Source organism: Stigmatopora argus, chromosome 10, assembly GCF_051989625.1.
Source record: "Stigmatopora argus isolate UIUO_Sarg chromosome 10, RoL_Sarg_1.0, whole genome shotgun sequence".
NCBI lineage: Eukaryota > Metazoa > Chordata > Actinopteri > Syngnathiformes > Syngnathidae > Stigmatopora > Stigmatopora argus.
In genome coordinates, this window is record NC_135396.1 from 9,573,767 (window position 1) to 9,593,111 (window position 19,345).

Genomic DNA, 19,345 nt, shown 5'->3' on the forward strand with positions numbered 1-19,345 from the left:
CAACCAAGATGTTTTTTTGATCATCGAGATATCTCAAAGCAAGTTATTTTTAAAAAGATAGAATGTGTCATGTAGACTTAAAAAAATCTAAATAAAACCTCCTCAAATCTGAATTGGATGTCTATCGCCCCCAATAATGTTGAATATTTCAGCCAAAGAGTGAACCATTACTGCTTGACTATAATGAAAATTAAAGCATTTTGACTGGACATCGTGCAAAAGTAGTGGACCAATGTACTTACCTTACATACTTCAAATTTAAGCCTCGTGCCAAACAAGAGTCGGGCAACTTTACACTTGTTGAAGACTTAAGCATCAATTTTTATAAGCTTTTGGTTAGCTAGCACATCTAAAGAGACATCTACCCTGCTTTTGTCTCCAAAAAAATCATTCAGTTGAGCCCAAATTGCAAAGCAATATCTTGGTTATTTAATTTTAATTATCCGTCTTAGAAGTGCACTTTGAGTCTTGGAAAGCAAGTTATGATCTTAAAACCATCAAATGAGAGGATTGTTGGACAAAAACATGAGCCATTCAGTGAGGCTCCCATCAGGGTTTTGAGGCTGAAAAATAAAGGGAGGGAAAAAAACAAAAAGAAACAAAATATTTCTATTTGTTGGAATTGCTGCTGATATTCGCTGGTAAAATGGCTGCGAAAAGATTGACGCTAATCATCTTTGCCCTTAACGACTGAGCATCATACCTGCAACGTGTCGATGTTCAGTACTTGTCCGTCTCTTTGTACCTCTCGGAGTTGCACGGGTCCGCTGTCGGGGTATCCTTCCGGGACCTCCAGGTTGCACAGAATCGACGCCGACTTGAGGTACACCAGCAAGCGCTGAGCGGGATGCCAGTCGATAGCAAAACTGAAAAAGGAAGCAAGAGTGTCAATGTCAAACACCCGGTGCTCGTAAACTGATCTCACCTGTTTCTCAAGCTCTGGATCTCAGCCAGAAGGCCGGCTTGTCCCAGAAAGTTGTCTACAGCATCCAGCAGGGCGGCGCTGATGTCGCCGCAGCGGCTCGACGCATCCTCCGGCATTTGCCACGGCGAACTTGCCTGACGTCATGACACGGAGTCACGTTCACACATCGGCATTTACTCGCCGTGTAATGCCTAAATTGTGATTAAATGTTCGAAATATTTACCGGGTCGACCTCGAGCGTGAAATGGCCATCTGGGTTCCAGATGACCGACAGCTTTAGCGGCTCCACCTGATTGGACAGCCGATTGGAGTTGGCGGGAGGGCGTGGCCTCAGCTCTAGAGTCATCCCTGACTGGTTGAATGACAGCAAGTGGACTTGCGCCATCTCATGAACGGCCGCCGCGTACGTCTGGAAGCTGACGTGGTCGCTCTAGTTACTTGACGTGTCGTGGCACCTACAGATCGCATCACCTTAATACACTCACAACTCTTTGGAACGCTGCCAGCCGTCCACGTGCCTAAGCTGCGCCTCCAACTCCACCCTCAGTCGATTTAGCTGACCATCACATGCCTGCAATGCTTTACGTGTCTTTTCCACACATCTCTGGGTGTCTTCGCTCTGCTGCTTCTGAAATACACACGCGACTGTGAAGTAATATCTGAAATGTTAGCAATTAATATTAATATTTTTTTATTATTCATTAGTATTGTATTTTTTATATGATTATAGCACCATTAATGTCAGCCAATGAGTCAGCCGTGTCAGTCTTGAAAAGTCAAATGATACATTAGAGGTATATTCTCATAAAAATCACATAATTGAATTCATTGGTGTATAAATAGTAGATGATTATAACTTTAGCTCTTCTATACTACATTCATTTTCTTGACAACAAACCTTTCCATTCCATTTGTATTAGCATAAAATCACTTCAAACATAATTTTCCCACATTTTTCCCAAATGCACAAACAATTAATGAACAAAATGACCTCATTTCCCACTCCAGGTGTTATTCTGTATGTACCTTGGCTTGCAGCTGCTGCAACAATTGTGTGACTTTTTGGCGTTTGTCGTTGATGGTTTCTATGTTTTGTAGCAGCGTGGCGAGTAGCTCCTCCATTTGCTCCGTTACCCTTCGGCAATCCCCCTTCAATGCCTTCCAGCGGCCCCGCGCGCCACTCTCTGCGTTGAAAAAAACACAATGGCATCTTGTTCGATTGAGACAAAGGATGAATTGCACAAATCATGGAGGTGGGGCTACCTGTCTGAGGGGCAGAGGTCTGTGTTAGAAATTGCTGTGGAGATTGAAGCCCCTCCAACTCGCACATCATGGAGTCCAAAACAAACAGCTGACGCCACAGAACCTTCTGGACACGCCGCTTATCCTAGAAAAAAACTCCCATTCAAACACACGAAATTTGGAAGTGCATTTCTCGATGAAGAAAATAATAATAATAACCTGGAGGAAGAGGAGTTTCTCTCCTGCAGATTCCAACTCATCACCCTCGTCAGATGGCAGTAGGAGGGCGCTGTCGCAGCGCTGTAACACACTGACAAACACCCCCCCAAAAAACACATAGATAAAAATAATATTCCAATATTTTGAAGCGGGCAAAATTGAACTGTAAGGTTGTACACTAGTGGCTTTCATACATCAGTAAGCGTTAGCATAGAGCTTCAGTCACGTATAACACCAGCAATGTTAACATCACGTCGTTCGAACAAGCAGCACATTTCTGCCGTGTTTATACGTATATATATAAAAAAAGATTAGGACTTGAAAAAGGAAGTCAAAGAAAGATTTAACGTTAAACTTACGTTTCAACTTCTGACATTGTTGCGAGATTGGCCGACATCTGTTTTCAAAACACCCGCTCGCTTTACAATTGGTCGCTTGTTGATGACGTCATCCTCCGTTAGTCATACCAGTGGTTAACTGTCTTTGTCCCTGTGTAAAAAACTTTTTTTTTGTTTCCTTTCCGAATTAATTTAGAACTAGAGAAAAACATTCATATGCCTGCAAAAGAAAATAACGATAAAACTACTATTTAAAAAAATACCAGATATATTAAAAAATAAATAAATAAATTTTTGACAGGTTTGCAGTGGAACCAAGGTGAAAATTAATATGAACCAAGTTTAACTATATCTGCTGAATTCTGAAACATCAGAGGCTGTGCACAATTTTGCAACGACATTATAGCAATTATTTGAATATTATTTGTTCTCTGCAAAGTTGAAAATAGTAATGTAGTTTACATTGCAATAAAGAAAAATTAGGTTTTGAAATCAATTAATCAGGTCATTTTTTACATCAAAAGTGACAGATATGCAAAGAAACTCTACTTGTGTATTTATATTTGTAAAACATTGCGTTATTTTGTAGGTGTAAACAGTGGACACTGAATAGTTCAGCTTTTGTTCAACATAACCTTTTATTTCACGTTTAAAACAATCATTCACAGCACTGAAAGTAGCAATAAACCAGTTCATAAATTCATGCACAAGAATAAAAGTCTAAAACATTATACAAAAAAACTAGTTTAATCTGTTTTCTTTCAGTATAAAACTATAACACAAAGTTAACATGCTGCTAGAGAATTGCATGTTCATGAGAGTACACTAGATAAAAAAGATGATTACATAAACATGTCATTTTAAAAAAGATGATATAAAGATTGCAAGATTATTTTAACACAATTTTCCTGAAACATACAGGAAATAAAATAATGCCCCCAAAACGTGATGACTCCGAATGAGATACATAAAATGTGCATTGATTGGTAATTTTAAAAAATTCTCAGAGAGGCTTTTGTGCGTGAGAAACAGCAAAGCATCATGGGAGTGTGCGCAATCATTTTCAGAATTTTAAGATGTTGCCGGTTGACTGTCTACTATCGAAGCGGCTACTGAAATCAGTAGACGAAGGACAACGGCTTGGTCAGGACATTGGAGACAAGTTGGGAGGTGGCTGAGATTTGAAGATGTCCAACATCAGCCCTGTCAAATAAATCAAAAGACAATAGCATTTAAATTAAGTATTTTAATTTCTTCTACACCCATCTTTAAAATATATTAGATAATGATGTACTATATTTTTTTGACTAGTCTACCTGCAGTGTCACAGATTCCTCTGCAATCCCCCAAGATGGGATCCCTGTCCCTGTCCCTAAGAAGATGACTCCGCCCCTTGGAGCACGTTTCCTCTTCCGAATGGCTCCGCTCCAGACAGCCCTGTGTTCAAGACAACATCCACGTTCGCGTTCAGCTACATCCGCCTCCACCTTTAGCTGTTGGCTGGCGTGTGATCGTCATTTGGCTCACCAGTAGCGCGTGGCTGAGCAGAAGCTGGTCCTCCAGAGAAGGATCACCGCCGTCGCACCTGGGACGCTTGTCGTCTGTCGCTGTCAGTAGAGACAAACAATCTTCATCCGCATTGTGAGCCCTAAGATACGTGAGAAAAAGCAACAACCATGATTAGTCCTAATATAAAGTTATATTTCTTTTAGAATGTAAATTGTTCTGATGTCATTTCATGTTTAATCTTTACATGAAGATGAATTCATTCAACTACTTTTTTTGTTTCCATCTGGTTTGCTACCGTTTTCTGCTGACGACTGTAAGCTCTGGCGGCATCTCTGTGTTAACGTCAGCGCTCTCCTCGGACACAGCGGCAGTGCTGAAGAAGCCGAGCTGGAAGTCGTCATCCATGGAGATGTACGGCGCCAACATGTCCAGATCCAAGCCGTCCATCACCTGACAACAGCAACCATCACATATTCATTTCAGACACACCACAGAATAATACAGTAACTCTTAAGAATCACCCTTTACAGAAGAAACTGTGCATAAAGTAGTTTTATAGAATATTACTTTTAAAAATATTACAAATACCAAATCAAGAGGTTATGCCAATTTATGCTCAGGCAAAAACTAAATAAAAAATGTATCAACATACCAAATGACTTATAGATTAGTGGTATGTAAAGCATCCTTAAAGACGCTCCCTGCTTTAATAATACGTAGGTAGTTCATAGTATATAAAAGACAACTTTAAAATCATAACCTCAGCTCCCTTTTCTAGTTTTTTCAAAATGTAAAATTGTATACAGAAACTAAGAAGCGGAAAAAAAACTCCATAAGTCATTTCCCTATAAACTATAAATATTTTAATCCTTTTGTACGTTATTATAATATCTACCATTATTGATAATATTATTTTTAGAAGGTGAAAATAACATTTTACAAAAGCAGTAGCATTGCAAGAATTCACCTTTCTTTATAATATAGCGACTGTTTCGTCTGTGTACCTAATACTATGTCCAACTCCAGACATAGTTCTTAGTTTATGACGTTGCACTCACCTGCTGGGTGTCATGCTGCTTGTTGTCGCTATCTTTTGGCCAAAAGGCAAAAAACTTCTCCAGATCGCTGGAGCCGAGCACGTTATCGCTGTCGCTCGGGGTCTGGACAAGAAAGGCCCCGTCAGCAACCGACACTCGCATTCCACGTTTGGCTCCTGAGTTTTGGATTTACCGGATCTGACTGATAATCCGACGAGGATGAAGACTGCGGCGGACTGTCCGGATTAAAGATGGGGAGGAGGAGACGGCGAAGCTCTGGCGTGCAAAGTCGCTCAGGGTTCTCGGGGACTTCGCTCGGGCTGTGCGGCGTAACGAAGGAAAGCGCCACAAAGTCTGAGAGACGCAAAGCAGGCACTGTTACGATTCCTTTTACATAACCATATTGTCATTTCCAACTTTTAGTTTATTCCCCACACACAAACGATGTAGTAATCCTCAAATAAATGAACTACTGAAAGACTAAAGATGCTATTAATCCTTTTAAGAATGAATTATACAAGATTAAGAAGCATCTCAATACTGTAAAGCATCAACAGTAGTGGGATAATTGTATTGCTAATCATTTTTAAGTAAAGTACGTTTTATTTTTTTGATTTGTAGTTGATTGTTCTAACCCAGTCCAAAATCTGTTTTTTCCATGTAGTCTTTTTCCCCCCAGCACCATCCCTTATATTATCACAGGTAGAAATAAAATAAACAAAAAATGGCAGCCAACCTCCTGCCAATGGCGTGATGGCATCTGCATCTTCTGGAATGGGGGCGAGAAGCGTCTCCGACGAGCTGTGGTGGCTGGAGCTCTCGCTCACGTCTTCCTTGAGGCCCTCTGATTTGAGTTCCTCGGTTTTGAGGCGTTTGCCGGCGTGGATTTGCACGGAGGAGTACACTATGTCTGACTGCTCCACGGCACTGCAAAGAAAGAGTAAACAAAGAGACAAATGAATGTTGCTGAGGTCCTTCACCACTTAATGGCTCAACCTCAGCCCATGGAATACCTGAGCACAAAGTTGAGGCAAACTACAGCCTCGGCACGAGACGTTTTGTTATCGTAGAGTACGGTGGCTTGCGTCTCAGCCCATACGAAGCCGCCCCCGCTCGCCAGAAAACGGAAGGGGCTGGTGCTCACTTGCCCTTTGGTCAACACTGCACAGAGACAAAAAATTAAAGAACTTTGGAGGGGAATGAAGGTCGATTATATCGTCTCTCCAGGAATATTTGACAAGCACTGACATGTTTTCAAGCTCTTGTTGACATTAACCGAGTCCAGCGCATGATGGAACTCGAACACAGAGTGGCCGATCAGATCGTCCAGCTCGTATCCCACCAATTCGCCCAACCTGGAAATGACACACAAATAAAATGGCCTTCCGTTAAGCATAGCTTCACAAACATAATATTTGAACCATCAGTGTAATACAAAAACAAGTTCAAATTAAGGTCACACTTTTCTCTTGCCAAATTCAATAAGCCAAAAGTCAAAATAAAATTCACGTAAAGAGGCATTTAGTATGCAGACGTCCAATCAGAGCAAAGAGTATTGAAATGAAACCAACTCAACAATAGTTTGAAAAATAACATTCTGTGCATGTTCAACACCAGTTGTTGTGCAAACCAGGCCTGTACAATTTATCGTTTAAACGTCAGCACATCCAACAGTAGGTTCTTGTCTACTTAGATGAGGGGTCTTGTTGCTCACCTCCCCTCACAGTGTGTAAAGCGCATGTCCATACTGTGGCGGGTGAGGAAGGTGTGCGTGTCCAGGGGGAAATCCACACTGGACGGGTGGGGGATCGGCTCGCAGAGCAGCGTCAACACCATATCCTCGGGAGGCGCCTCGTGTGAGTCGCCCAGCGAACGCATGTGACCCGTGCAGTGGAACACCTGACACCCAACAGAAGGTTCATTTAGACAAGCCACTTATCTTAAAAGACACTGGATTCACACAGACAATGTCAAGTTTATACCTTCCAACTGGCTGATTTGATGTTAACAGTGCGCCCCCTGTTGGTCAGCGTGCTTTTCATTCGGAGGAAGAAGTTCCTCTGGCTCTGCTGACCTTTGCTTGCTTTTTTGGCACACGCTAAATTAAAAAAATATGGCTAGTTTGTTCAAAGCTTAACGCAACTTATAATCGGTGTATATAGCTTTTTCATTCTAACTGAATTATTCAAGATGCGAATAATAGACCATATTAATAGATTGTAACTAACCTGGGGGCAAAAGAAGGTGGTCTCTGAGCTCTTCCTGGTCACATGGATGAACAAAGTCATAGACGCTCTGACCCAGAAGCTCCAACTGGAAAATATGCGATAGATACAATCAATGTTATATATAAATTGTTTATATATAAAAAACAAACTTTTTGAGAAGATAAATTGTGTAATCTGTGCATGTTTATGTTCAAAATGTTTATATTTCCACATCACATCATTTTTTGTTGTTTATCTATTTTCTTTTATCTCATTTGTATTGTATCTATTCAAAGTTAGATGCGCGCAAAGGTAGGTGTAAAGATACATTTTGTATTTACTTGTAGTTGTTGAGAAATCAACATATGAGGAATTTGCACCCACACTTTTTTTATGAAAGACCTTTCACTATCTGTCAAATTGCAGAAACGACCAGATATTAAAAATGCTATTATTTTAATTTGGTAAGCGAGGTGTCCCCATGTAAGACCTAAGGCTCTCTGGAATGTTGTAGGACTCCGATGAGATAGCTCAAGCCTCGAGCAAGAGAGCCCAAGATACAAAAAGCGCCCCAACTCAAAAAGTGACACCGTTCTGGGTGAACTTTGAACTGCCACACCCCTCCCCCTCATTGCTCTTTGACCTCATAAAGACGAAGCATACCAAAACAGACCAGAGCAGTGTCCTCCTTTACTCCTTGTTAAAGTTGGAATCTGTTTCGCCTATGTGGACATTTTGTGCCACATTATGAATATTATAACTATAACACTAAAGCTATATTTTAAGTGTAATACACATTTGCTGATATTTATGCAAAATATGTTTAATGTGTATAATGTCTCTTGTGTATAATGCCTTTTTTCCTCAAAATTGTCGGATACTTTAAGTCAGGGGGGGCCAAGTCCCGTCCTTGAGAGCCCCTATCCAGGCTGTTTTCCATGTCTCCCTCCACCAACACACCTGAATCAAATCATGGGGATCGTTATCAAGCTTCTAGACAGCTTGCTGATGAGTTGATCATTTGATTCAGGTGTGCTAGAGGAGGGAGATATGAAAAAAAAGACTGGTTAGGGGCTCTCGAGGACCGGACTTGTTTTGACTTACAATCTGTATAATGCCCCCACATCTGTGGAATCGGCATCCTCTTTCTCAAACGTATTTTATATCATATCTGTTTCTGATTGGTTGTCATCGTGATACCTGCGGGATGCCAATGTGCTTGCTGACGTTGTCAGTCAGGTAAATCATGTCTCCGTCCACCGTTATCACCAGAATAAAGCCCGACAACGCCTGAGAGTACAGGACATCGGCCGGGTCCTCTTCCTCCTGAGACATGGTTGAACTCGCTGTTCCAAAAAAAAAAGAAAAAGAAAAATGAATGACATCTTGAGCAACCATTCCATTTGGAAGCGGACCATCGGGAGTAAAACTTCTTACCGCCATGGCACAGGCGGTGCATGCGCAGGAAGCTGAGGGCGACCCTCATGATGGCCGCCTTGTCCAGGTGTGTGGCGACACGTCTGGGTAAGGGAAGGTTACGGGCCAAGTCATAGAACAATTCCGTCTCTTTACTGCGCCTGCAGCGAGCTGCGTCGCGAGAACGCAATTTTCTCTGCTCGGAGCTGCTCCTAAAATAGGCAAGAAAGGTGCCAACATGTAGTCATTTCATCACGATGCACACAATATTTTACTATACTAACTACACTTCAAAAGATTATACTGAAACCATTAATCATATGAAGGCTATCAAAATGCAACCCCTAAAACCTGAGTGGATAATTTGACGCTGTCCTTCAAAACAAACTTTGTGATGGAATACAGCTCATCACAATTACACCAACTGATGTAACCCTTCAGAATAAAAGAGAATCAAACACACCACTTTAAAAAAAAACACTAAATTCCCATTATTAAATTTTCCTTAAAAATACACAACCTCATGCAATCCAATTAAACGCTCACAACCAAAACTATCATTCATTTAACTAAACCTAAAAAAATAAAAAAGAAGTATTATGCAACTTTCCAAAAATAAACCCGCTACTTTGACCCTGAAAAAAACACCTACAATTAGCAACATCTGCTGCAACACCTAAAAAAATGTGTAGTGATGTGATTGATGGACCTTCAAATAAGAACACAAACAGCCACCTCATGTAACCACTTAAATTAAAAACAAAACATCTAATGCAGTCATTAAAACCAGACAGTTACAATAAAAACAGGGTAGGAATGATAAAAATGTTCAAACGTCCCCCTGGCCATTTGAGAAGAAACCCCCCCTCCCTTGTACTTCCCGCTCAAGAAGAGAGAACATTTTGCAGCACAAACATTTTGTGTGGCCAAAAAAAAGAGGAAAGTCCAAAAATGGAGAGAACACAATGTCTCCAAAATGGACGCTCAGCTGTTGACAAACAGTTTGGATGATCGCCACCTGACCTCCCTCCTCCCTCCCTCTCGTCCTTCCTGGCAACCTGAGAACATTTCGGATGGATCATCAAATCACTTACCGGTATTTTTTTGTGTATTTTTTTTGTGTGCGTGGCGCTTACACAATTACAGTGCAATGAACTACTAGTGTGTGTATAAAAGACAGTACAACTACTACATCTGATGACGGTGGTGTGAGTGAATTGGAGCGCAAATCCAAGACGTGACAAGATGTCCACTTCCTGTTTACATTTGTACATCTTGTGAATGGGAGCCGAGAAACGCCCACGTCAAGGAGAGGACATCAAACATGCACACACGGGGAGGATTAAAGTCTGAATTGCAAATTAAACTTTTGCCCTGTGTGATTTGGAACATGCCGTTCAGCAAAACATGTGCCTTAGGCACACATACACACACATAGACACACACAGACAGACACAAACAATTGCAACACACGCGTGTGCGTAATTCGCATTGGAGTCACCGTGAATGAATTACAAAAAAAACAAGTTCAATTTGCTTTCTTTGTGTAGTTATAGTAGAGTAAACATTAACTAGGGATTGGAAATAAACCGTAAAGTCAATATTTTGGAGGGAATTGTTGACCATCTGCAACTTGTGTTCGCTCTGCTCTTATCTCAAATTCCCACTCGCAAGTCAAAACAAAATACTGATGTGTACAGTGCATTTTTTTCTGATCCTTATAGTTGTCTTATTTTTACCCTGCAGAATTTTAGGTGTTTTCAAATAGAGTACCTTTATAACTTTTTCCTGACTCTCCAAATAAAATAATTTGTCTTAATAAACATACCACGTGAATAGTAGTTGTTTTGCATTAACTAGCTGCTACTTCCATTCCAACGTTGTAGGAATTTCACAAATCCCTATATATTACAAAAACTAAAGATATTCTTTTCATAATTACATCCTTGTTACACAGGTATCCACGCCTGCAAACATTAAAAATTCAAAATTTCAGATCTAAAGCCTTTAAATTTGATGATGAAGCTTTATGGCTTTTACCTTATTATGTTTATAGGAATAAACTAAGACTAATCTGGCATTTTTATGTGCAAATTAACTAATTGGAGACACGTAGATCTCAGTCAATGTTTATCACAATGAAATACAGGTTAAACGAATTTCAACGTCTATTGCTGTCAATGGCAGGCGACAAGTTAAACGCTTTAAAACGGCCAAAAAGTTCAAGGTTTTTACAGTATGAGATATTTGCCTCTAACATGAACCTTCTTTAATAAATTATACCATTAAGCACAATATATTTGTTTGAAATGTTATATTTTTGGTTCAGACAAGAACAAAATGACTCACTTTACTTGACTCCAGCCTCCGCAAAGTTTTGACAAAAGACAAGAAAACAAATGCGACATTTGACGACAATACTTACCAACGAACGGTCAAATTGGCTTCCTCGCCGTCGTCCATGTTATCTTTTGGAGCTACTGGAAAGTCTTGTCTGCTTTGGCTCGTGTTTGGTTTGTTAGGTTTGTTCATTCATTTAAAAAAACAAAACATTGGTCTCCAAGAAAAGTACTGTTTCCGGTCTTGCGCCGTCAAAATAATAGTTGACACTATTTCCGACAGGTTCCAGATTGCGTTAAAGTGAACGTGTTTTGCCTCAAGACAAATTTTATTCTGTAGAAGCATCCGGTTTGTGTGTAGCTTTATCGACGAGTCATCCAGAAATGCTCAGCTGTTGCCCTTCAATGCTTAAAAAAATCCAAAACGCAACTATTTCTCTGGCAAATATATGGTAATGGTAAAAATTGATGGTAAAAATGTATAAACAATCAAATTAATACACAACACTGTCTTTCTTAAACATTTTTTCCCCACTAAGAATAGAAATGGTTTGATTGAAAATGTTAGTGTCAGTAAGAGTTGTTTTTAATTACAAAAGTTAGTTTGAAATAACGTGTTTTACAAGGCAAACTAAATGTCTCATCTCATTTTCTGAACCGCTTTATCCTCACTAGGCTCACCGGGGGTGCTGGAGCCTATCCCAGCTGACTTTGGGCCAGGGGTGTGGGACACCCTGAATTGGTGGCCAGAGAACATGCAAACTCCACACAGGTAGAGTGACCTGGATTTGAACCCATTTTTTTTACCCCACAACATTTCGTCAGGTTACTTTTTTTAATGAATAAGCAGAGTCCTAAATTGGATGTGTATGTGTTTGGGGACTACACATTAAGGCAACTGATTTTTGTGGTTAAAAAACATTTCCCCTTGTTCTGTAGCAAACAGGTTCTGTTGAATTTGAGGCCTGCCTGAAGTAAAAGAATCAATAAACTACCTTTTAGAACTTGTACAACAAGTCTCCTTATGTAAACACCCCTATGCTAGATGGCCAGTATGTTCTTACCCCTTGCATAGGGGCAATTACATGAGGGTATTATCAACTCTATAACTATACATGTAGTAACATGCCCCTAGCTTCACCCCAAACTAAATAAAAGAGATTAAATACTACTTTTCAATGGGTTGCAGGTGATCAGAAGGCTACCGAATTTTCAGACTTATTGAAAGCCTAAAAGACCTCAAGAAAATCCAACAAAAAACTCCCCCATCCAGAATTAGAGCGAAAAAAGTCACCATATGATCAAGGAACGAGTAACATACACACACACACGTACTTGGCTCATCTTTATTGTCGCCGCAAAGCATAAAAGAGTCACAGGAGACTTTAGTCCAAATGTGGGTATTTAGCTGTCAATGTAAATTGTACGGTATGGAGTCAAGTCCACAGAGCGGCGAGTGGAGTGGCCGTGATTTTGTGTGTGTGCAAATTATTGCAAGAGGCAATTCAGGTGCAACGACTACCAAGGAGTATCAGGGCCACACTGGGAAAGGGAAAACGAGAATATTAAAAGAATAAAGGTGATTGGACTGAGGCGTGTGTGATGACGTCGCTCCTCTTATTGAAAAAGGTTAACACTTTTTGTCAAATGTATATACATTGGTTAAAGTGTCTTTGCTGGATCGGTTGGAACAAAAACCTGCGGCCTCGAGGATCGCTTTGCACACCCCTGGGCTAGTTTAATAAAGTACCAAATTTAGCCCCCAAAACAACTTCAACTATATCAAATAAGCAACTTTTTTCATTTTTTTTGCTTATTAAGAAACATTTTATATTGTCCTTAATCCCCTAAAAAAGAAACGCAAATATATGCTTACAGACTTTTTAGGGAGAAAGGAAAATATTTTTAAAAATACACAAATAAAAATTTTGCGACGTCAATATTTTTTAGGATGAGGCTAATTTGTCTTGAAAATTTATAATTTTGTCAGACTTTTCTTCCCCCAAAAAACATTTTAAAAATATCTTTGCTTTGCCAACGTATAAGTGGAACCTTTTGACAATTATTCAGAAACAATTCTAACATTGTCATTATATATGTTATAATTGCTCTGTTTTCATTTATTTGTTTTGTTGTTTTAGCATTTTCATCGCTAAATATGACTATTAAAACATCGCCAATTGTGGGGAGGGAGTGCCTTGAAATCATGTAAGAGTAACAGTACATGAAGATTTTTATTTAAAAAAAAAGGAATATTTTGGTAGGTTTCAAAGAAATGCCATTTTCCTTAAAACTCTCTATTAACTGCCGCCCCCAAAAGGAAACTTTTTAAAGTTATTTCTTCATTCTCATAATATTTGGTTGTTTTTCCTCTTTCCAAAGAGTGCCTAATACTTATTCGTGCATGACGAATGAGTAAGACATACACATGATGCTACACCGCCAGTAACTGCGTGAGTGTTTTGTGCACGCGGTCACGTGACTTGGACCCGAGGGTGACGCGCCATTCCCAGCGACCGTCGTTGCGCCTTGAGAGCATCCGGCGTGAACTTAAAAAGAAAGTGTGACATCCCGACATCACCCCCTAAAAGACATTCAGTGTGTTTCAATGTACGACGTGTTCTCTTGCTTTTCTGTGCAGCCTCCTCTCCATTAGAGTACTTTGTCTATTTACAGTATAAATTACTACACAGTCTCATGATAAAATAAATTACTTAAATACAGCTGGCCGTGGCGTCTGCTGGAATGAGGGCTGGGCAATACTGCAGCGGTGAGGTGATCTGGTCTTGACGCTCGTTTTCCGTTTTAGGAGATCGGGAAGAGGAGGTGACGCTATACCACCGTGCCGCTCGGAGAATTTCCATTCTGTGCTGTCAAGTTCTGTACGACACAAAAAGGAGATATGAGGTAAAGACAAGAGTCGGTTGTTTTATCTACATCAATCTTTAACATAACTGACCACACGCTAAAATTTAAGTTGATTCCGGTCATCAACGGGGTGCAATTTGACAAAAGTCGTCCTTTTTTAATTGGGGGCGTGGCAAAAGAACTGAAAAATGATTTTGTTTGCAATGTAAGTTCTATTGTTTGGAATATGGAGATAATGATGCGTAGTGTAATTGAATATGGCTACGTTCACATTGTTTAAGAGATTGTTTTTACAAATTCATCAGTAAAAACTGAATGCGAAATTGAAAATGAATGATTTTTTTTGTTTTTTTTCCTGAGAATATACTTTGGGGAGGGAAAATGAGTTACAGAATACACATCTAGGCCTACTCCCACTCTCACTAACAGCAGTAACAAATTCATGACACGGCATTAAAGATAATTCAGGCACAACACCAAAGACTCGTGATGTTTTCTCTACTAAGAATAGATCTTAGAATAGAGCTTAGAATAGATCTATTCTAGTCAGGTATAGGGCCACTGGCTATGCCAAAATTGTGAAAAATCTTTGAATGTTCTCCTCAATATTGGTACTCTCAAAGAAATACATTGAACAAACGCTTATCTTTCTCTAGACTGACTAGTTTTATCGTGTTAAAATATGAAAAATGTCAAAGAGGACCTTGCAGTGGTACAATTGTGCAGTAAGAGCAGGAAAGACATTGAAAACCCTTTTGTTTTCAGTGTGTCCATGAAAGGGATATATGTATTATTTTTGCTAACATGCTAATCATTAATCATGCCGAGTCATGCCGGCTTCTATGGCTTTAGTACATCATAAAATAAAGCTATAACACCCATAGTCTAACCAACAAGAAAAAGACATTTAAATCAGAAATCCATGAGAAGAATGTTTGTGTGGGAAGAAAAATGACATACCATATTTACTCGCATATAAGTCGCCCCCGCGTGTAAGCCGAACCCTTAAAATTGCATTAAAATCGTTCAATTTCACAATTTCTCACGTATAAGCCGCCCCCCGATTGACAATTTTCACCTCCATATTCATGGTTTTAATAGGGAGTACAAATATGTTACTTTGAAGGGAAAATCTTAAGAAAAATCATTGCATGTGGTATTTCTGAGATACTGTATGAATCAAAAGCACATTGTTAATATCACAAGGGTCATTATCACAAGGAATTAATTCATCCAGTAATGGTTTTTTCTTACCGCAAAACATAAAAATAACCAACAAATAGTAAATGTTACCTTTTACAAACAAGATAGTAAGCTGTAAGAGGGAAGTTTGTGTTGTTGGAGTCAGAGTGGTTAGACCAAAATGAATTTGCCGCATTTGGCTAAAAAGTCAATCGCCAACACCCCTTATTTAGCATGTAACATGGACTCATCTGGGGTTACATTGAAGATCATGTAACTCTGGCAATTGGCCTTCGGATTGAGATGGAGGAAATGTAGCGAAGATTCCGAGAGGCGCAAAATATTGCGGCGATACGTACCACTTTGCCAGGCCTGGCCCAGGTGCAGATGAGCCCCTCCTGACACGCCGTGATGATGCAGTCGTCCATGAAGACCAACACGGTGAGCCTCTCGTGGGCGATCTTCTTGCACACTAGCGGCTCCAGCAGCGGCACCTCGTGCATGCGCGGACACAGCGTGGTGCCTAGCACCTTGGCGGCGTCCAGGCGCCCGCTGCCCCGCGGTGCCACGTTGATCTTATCGTTACTCTTGCTGATATTACCCAGACTGTGGTAGCGTTTGTGTTCTTTCTCCACCCCGCTGCCTACCACCGACTTGTCCGACTTGCGCTCCTGGAGGGTAAGGGTGGCAAATCGGCCGATGCTGAACGGCGCGGTATTACCCGGGACGCCACCCGTCGTGCCGGTCCCACTTCCTGTTCCGCCAGTGGCGCACTCCGTGGTACCTTGGCTCTTGGAGGTGTTGGCGACCGCCGGGTGAGGAAGTGAGTTGGAGCGAGAGAGGGAGCGGGGAAGCGGTAGGGGCAGCGTGGGTGGGTTGGAGGTGCCCACCACCGGTGGGTGGTGATGGCCCTCCACGCCGCCACCCCCGGAGTTGGGCAACGTTGGTCCGAATGTGTTGGTAAAGGCGCGGGAAAGCGGCAGACGAGGGTACAGGACGTCGTCCGTGAGGTCCCACAAGCAGAATTGGGTATCCTGTCCCACGGATCCGAATCGGTAGGTGACGGCGGCCGAGCCGCCACCCTTGGAGCTGTGCCGGGAGAGCCGGGATAGGGTGCTGCTGGTACGCACCCGCCCAAAATGCGGGGTGGTGTTGTTGGGCGCCCCGCCCTGGTGGAGGTCTTCCTCACTCCCACTGAGCTCCATGGGCTCTTCGTCCTCCAAAGAAGTGGTGAAGGGGTCAAACGCCACCACGTTAACCCAGGATTTGTGTCCGTGTCCGCGGGCCACCACCCGGCTCTCGGCAAAGGACCAGACGGTGACGAGGTCGTCCTCGCCCCCGGTGGCCAGGTACTTTCCGTCGGGGCTCCACGAGACACACAGCAGGCCCCCAAAGTAACTCCGCATGACGCCCTGGAGCTCCATGGAATCAAAGTGGAAGACCCGCAGGCAGCCATCCTGGCCCACGCAGGCCACGTGGACGCCATCGGGCGAGAATGAGAACTCGTTGAGGCCGCCTTCGCCCACCGCCCAACGGAGAAGCGGGTTTCGGGGTGTCTTTGTCTTGCAGGCGTACACGGCGAATCCCTCGCCTTGGCGCAAAAGGGAGTACTGCGGCGCTGCCGTGCCGCAAGAGTGCTCCACGTTGTAGAGGTAGAGGTGGCCACTGGCGTGGGAAGCCAGGAACAGGTTTTCGGACTTGGGGAGCCATTTCAGACACGTCACTTTGGATTTGTCGATCAGACGCTGCGTGGTCAGGACAAAAGACAGAATGATAGCTTTTAACGAAAATCACCAGTTTCTTCATTGGGGAAGAAAAGCAATGGAAGTTCAGTACCTCTTCATTGAATAGCTTGCTAGTCTCCTTCTTGATTGGATCGAGGTATTGCACCTGTCCGGCCGAGAAACCAACGATGAGCGCTACACTTTCAGCCGATGCCGAGTATTGGTTGAAGTCGTGACACGTGGGCTGCGTGCCTTTGTAAATCCGTTTGTCAATGGGCTTGCTCAGGTCAACAGCCTGCCACACACACAGAAGCAAATTTGACAAAACCTGATGACACCAAATAATGCAAGAAAACAAACATGAAATGAAGCCATAATGCAGGATTTTGAATTGGGGAAACTGCAACCCTTCCTTGAAACATTAACCTCCTATTTCCTGGCGTCCACATGACTGGCATCACCTTGAATTATGAAACCTATACATTTCATACCTGAGATTCCAATCCCAACAGTATTTTAAATCCATTATTTGAAACACAAAACAATTCGTTTAACACCCGGTAATGTTACTACGAAGCCTCCATCTTTTGTTAAAAAATAAAAAAACACTAACTTAGAATCTTAACTATGTCTTGAAAACATCTCATGTCATTTTCTGAACCGCTTTATCCTCATTAGGTTCGCGGGGGTTGCTGGAGCCTATCCCAGCTGACTCCGGGCCAGAAGCAGGGGACACCCTGAATTGGTGGCCAGCCAATCGCAGGGCACAAGGAGACAAACAACCATTCACGCTCACATCCATACCTAGGGGCAAATTTAGAGTGTCCAATCAGTCTACCATGCATGTTTTTGGAATGTGGGAGGAAACCGGCTCTTGAAAACGTAGTAATATAAAATTGAACTCTGGCTAGACATCCTCCTTTGAAATCCTCATGCTCATTTGAATTCATTACCGTAGATTGCATACAGAATCTATGAACGTTTATCTCATTTCTTAAGATGAACCTGACACACCCACACACACGTGATTGGCCTTTCCGTGAAAACATTGAAAGCGTTTTCTGCATCACGTAAAACCAGCTGATGTGTGCGAAGCGCATCTTCTTGACGTCTTCCTCAACCACCTTGACCATCTTCTGCTACATGACTCACCCATAGATGGTTTAAAAACACCAAAATAGTGTTACCTTGTGAACCATTAATTCGCCCAGTCACACCAAGTGACAACACAGAGCATAATAAATCACAGAAACGGTGCTTTGTAAGCAACTAGCCGCTACATTAGCCCAGCGACAAGCGATAAAATGATAGCCGAGTGCTAGGCTAGTTAGCAAGCGAAGCTAACACCGAGCGTCCAGTATACGTACACCCCGGTGACCCAGCCCGAGAGGGCCGTCCAACCGGGGCTCACCTTTTTAATGTTGGTGTACGTGTAGAAATAAAGCTCCCTGCCGATGTTGAAGCACACCCGCTCTGACTCCTCGCCCGGGTCTTCGGGCTGCAGCTTGACCATGGAGACCCGTACCGGTGGCAGGAAACCCGCCGGGGAGGAGTTGGCTGCGGCATTCGACGAGGAGGCGGCGGCTGCGGCGACGGCAGCAGCGGCAGCTCCGGGGCCCTGGAGCAGCCCGACCCCTCCGCTGGCTATCGGGCCACCTGCAGCCGCGGGACCCAGCGTGGCCGCGGCGGCGACGGAGGCGCCCCTCGGCAGCCCCCCGCCCCGCTGCTGGGAGTCCGAAAGGGTGAGCAGCTTGTAGAAGCCCTCTCTGGTCCGGAACTGTGATTTAATCTCATTGATATCCTTCAGAGCGCCGCCATCTCCAGCCATTTTAACCCCCCCAAAAAAGAGCCGCTCGGGAAAGTCTTGACCAGGCAGGAGACACTTAACGCGGTGAGAATAATTGACAAAAAGAAAAGTACTAGAGCAGACACGGGAGCGGCGGAGGCGCGCAGTCGTGCTCAGCTAGGCCGACCAGCGCTACTCGTGTGGGCCGCTGCATTTTACTCCAGCATCGGCATCTACAGAGCCGCGGGCGCGGCCCGAAGACTCGAGTCCGACGGAGAGCTGCCGTGAGTCGGCGAGGGCGTCATCCTTCAGCTGCTCCCCTCCACACGAGAGCTTCAAGTTGGGAGCAGAAATGAGCCCACCGAGCTGCCTGCCTCTCCGCCCCCTGGAGCAGCTGCGCACTGCTGCTCATTTTGGATAAACATGAGGTCCACGGGCCCCATTTTGGACCCTTTCTGGTCCACCTTACCGTAAACCTCAATTGGAACACAAAACCCGCGTTTGAAAACCGAATCCAGACTTCAGTATTAATCATGTACAACAAGATTCTAGG

The 19,345-nt window shown here is 42.8% G+C and overlaps 3 protein-coding genes across 3 annotated transcripts; all 3 read right to left on the minus strand.

The window, feature by feature from the left end:
* Nucleotides 1-406: 406 nt before the first annotated feature.
* On the minus strand, nt 407-2,843 carry LOC144083824 (uncharacterized). Its single transcript, XM_077611921.1, has 9 exons — nt 2,746-2,843; nt 2,387-2,477; nt 2,189-2,312; nt 1,952-2,109; nt 1,411-1,553; nt 1,149-1,341; nt 926-1,059; nt 704-866; nt 407-563 (listed from the first exon to the last, which is right to left on the minus strand). Exons 1-9 carry the CDS (start codon nt 2,781-2,783, stop codon nt 498-500), a joined length of 1,110 nt encoding a protein of 369 aa, XP_077468047.1. The 5' UTR covers nt 2,784-2,843; the 3' UTR covers nt 407-497.
* Nucleotides 2,844-3,343: 500 nt separating this feature from the next.
* hif1al (hypoxia inducible factor 1 subunit alpha, like) lies at nt 3,344-11,457 on the minus strand. Its single transcript, XM_077610531.1, has 15 exons — nt 11,319-11,457; nt 8,915-9,105; nt 8,678-8,823; nt 7,499-7,583; nt 7,253-7,368; nt 6,985-7,169; nt 6,519-6,625; nt 6,284-6,431; nt 6,007-6,197; nt 5,464-5,624; nt 5,292-5,393; nt 4,529-4,683; nt 4,252-4,372; nt 4,041-4,161; nt 3,344-3,927 (listed from the first exon to the last, which is right to left on the minus strand). Exons 1-15 carry the CDS (start codon nt 11,423-11,425, stop codon nt 3,869-3,871), a joined length of 1,995 nt encoding a protein of 664 aa, XP_077466657.1. The 5' UTR covers nt 11,426-11,457; the 3' UTR covers nt 3,344-3,868.
* Nucleotides 11,458-12,564: 1,107 nt separating this feature from the next.
* LOC144083061 (WD repeat-containing protein 20) lies at nt 12,565-19,194 on the minus strand. The gene is made up of 4 exons (XM_077610529.1): nt 18,418-19,194; nt 17,119-17,301; nt 15,642-17,027; nt 12,565-14,112 (listed from the first exon to the last, which is right to left on the minus strand). The coding sequence occupies exons 1-4, from the start codon at nt 18,832-18,834 to the stop codon at nt 14,065-14,067; spliced, it is 2,034 nt and encodes a 677-aa protein (XP_077466655.1). The 5' UTR covers nt 18,835-19,194; the 3' UTR covers nt 12,565-14,064.
* Between the last annotated feature and the right edge of the window lie 151 nt (nt 19,195-19,345).

What these genes read in the sequence shown, in the direction of transcription:
- LOC144083824 (XM_077611921.1), bottom strand. Translation starts at nt 2,783, where the DNA reads ATGTCGGCCAATCTCGCAACAATGTCAGAAGTTGAAAC. An exon ending in TGGCAGCGTTCCAAAGAGTT is followed by an intron (nt 1,342 to 1,410) that starts GTGAGTGTATTA and finishes CGACCACGTCAG; the next exon opens with CTTCCAGACGTACGCGGCGG. An exon ending in TGAACATCGACACGTTGCAG is followed by an intron (nt 564 to 703) that starts GTATGATGCTCA and finishes TTTATTTTTCAG; the next exon opens with CCTCAAAACCCTGATGGGAG.
- hif1al (XM_077610531.1), bottom strand. Translation starts at nt 11,425, where the DNA reads ATGAACAAACCTAACAAACCAAACACGAGCCAAAGCAGACAAGACTTT. An exon ending in GCCAATTTGACCGTTCGTTG is followed by an intron (nt 9,106 to 11,318) that starts GTAAGTATTGTC and finishes TGCCTATTTTAG; the next exon opens with GAGCAGCTCCGAGCAGAGAA. An exon ending in AGGAATCTGTGACACTGCAG is followed by an intron (nt 3,928 to 4,040) that starts GTAGACTAGTCA and finishes TTTATTTGACAG; the next exon opens with GGCTGATGTTGGACATCTTC.
- LOC144083061 (XM_077610529.1), bottom strand. Translation starts at nt 18,834, where the DNA reads ATGGCTGGAGATGGCGGCGCTCTGAAGGATATCAATGAGATTAAATCA. An exon ending in GCAAGCTATTCAATGAAGAG is followed by an intron (nt 17,028 to 17,118) that starts GTACTGAACTTC and finishes CTGACCACGCAG; the next exon opens with CGTCTGATCGACAAATCCAA. An exon ending in GGGCCAGGCCTGGCAAAGTG is followed by an intron (nt 14,113 to 15,641) that starts GTACGTATCGCC and finishes TGTGTCGTACAG; the next exon opens with AACTTGACAGCACAGAATGG.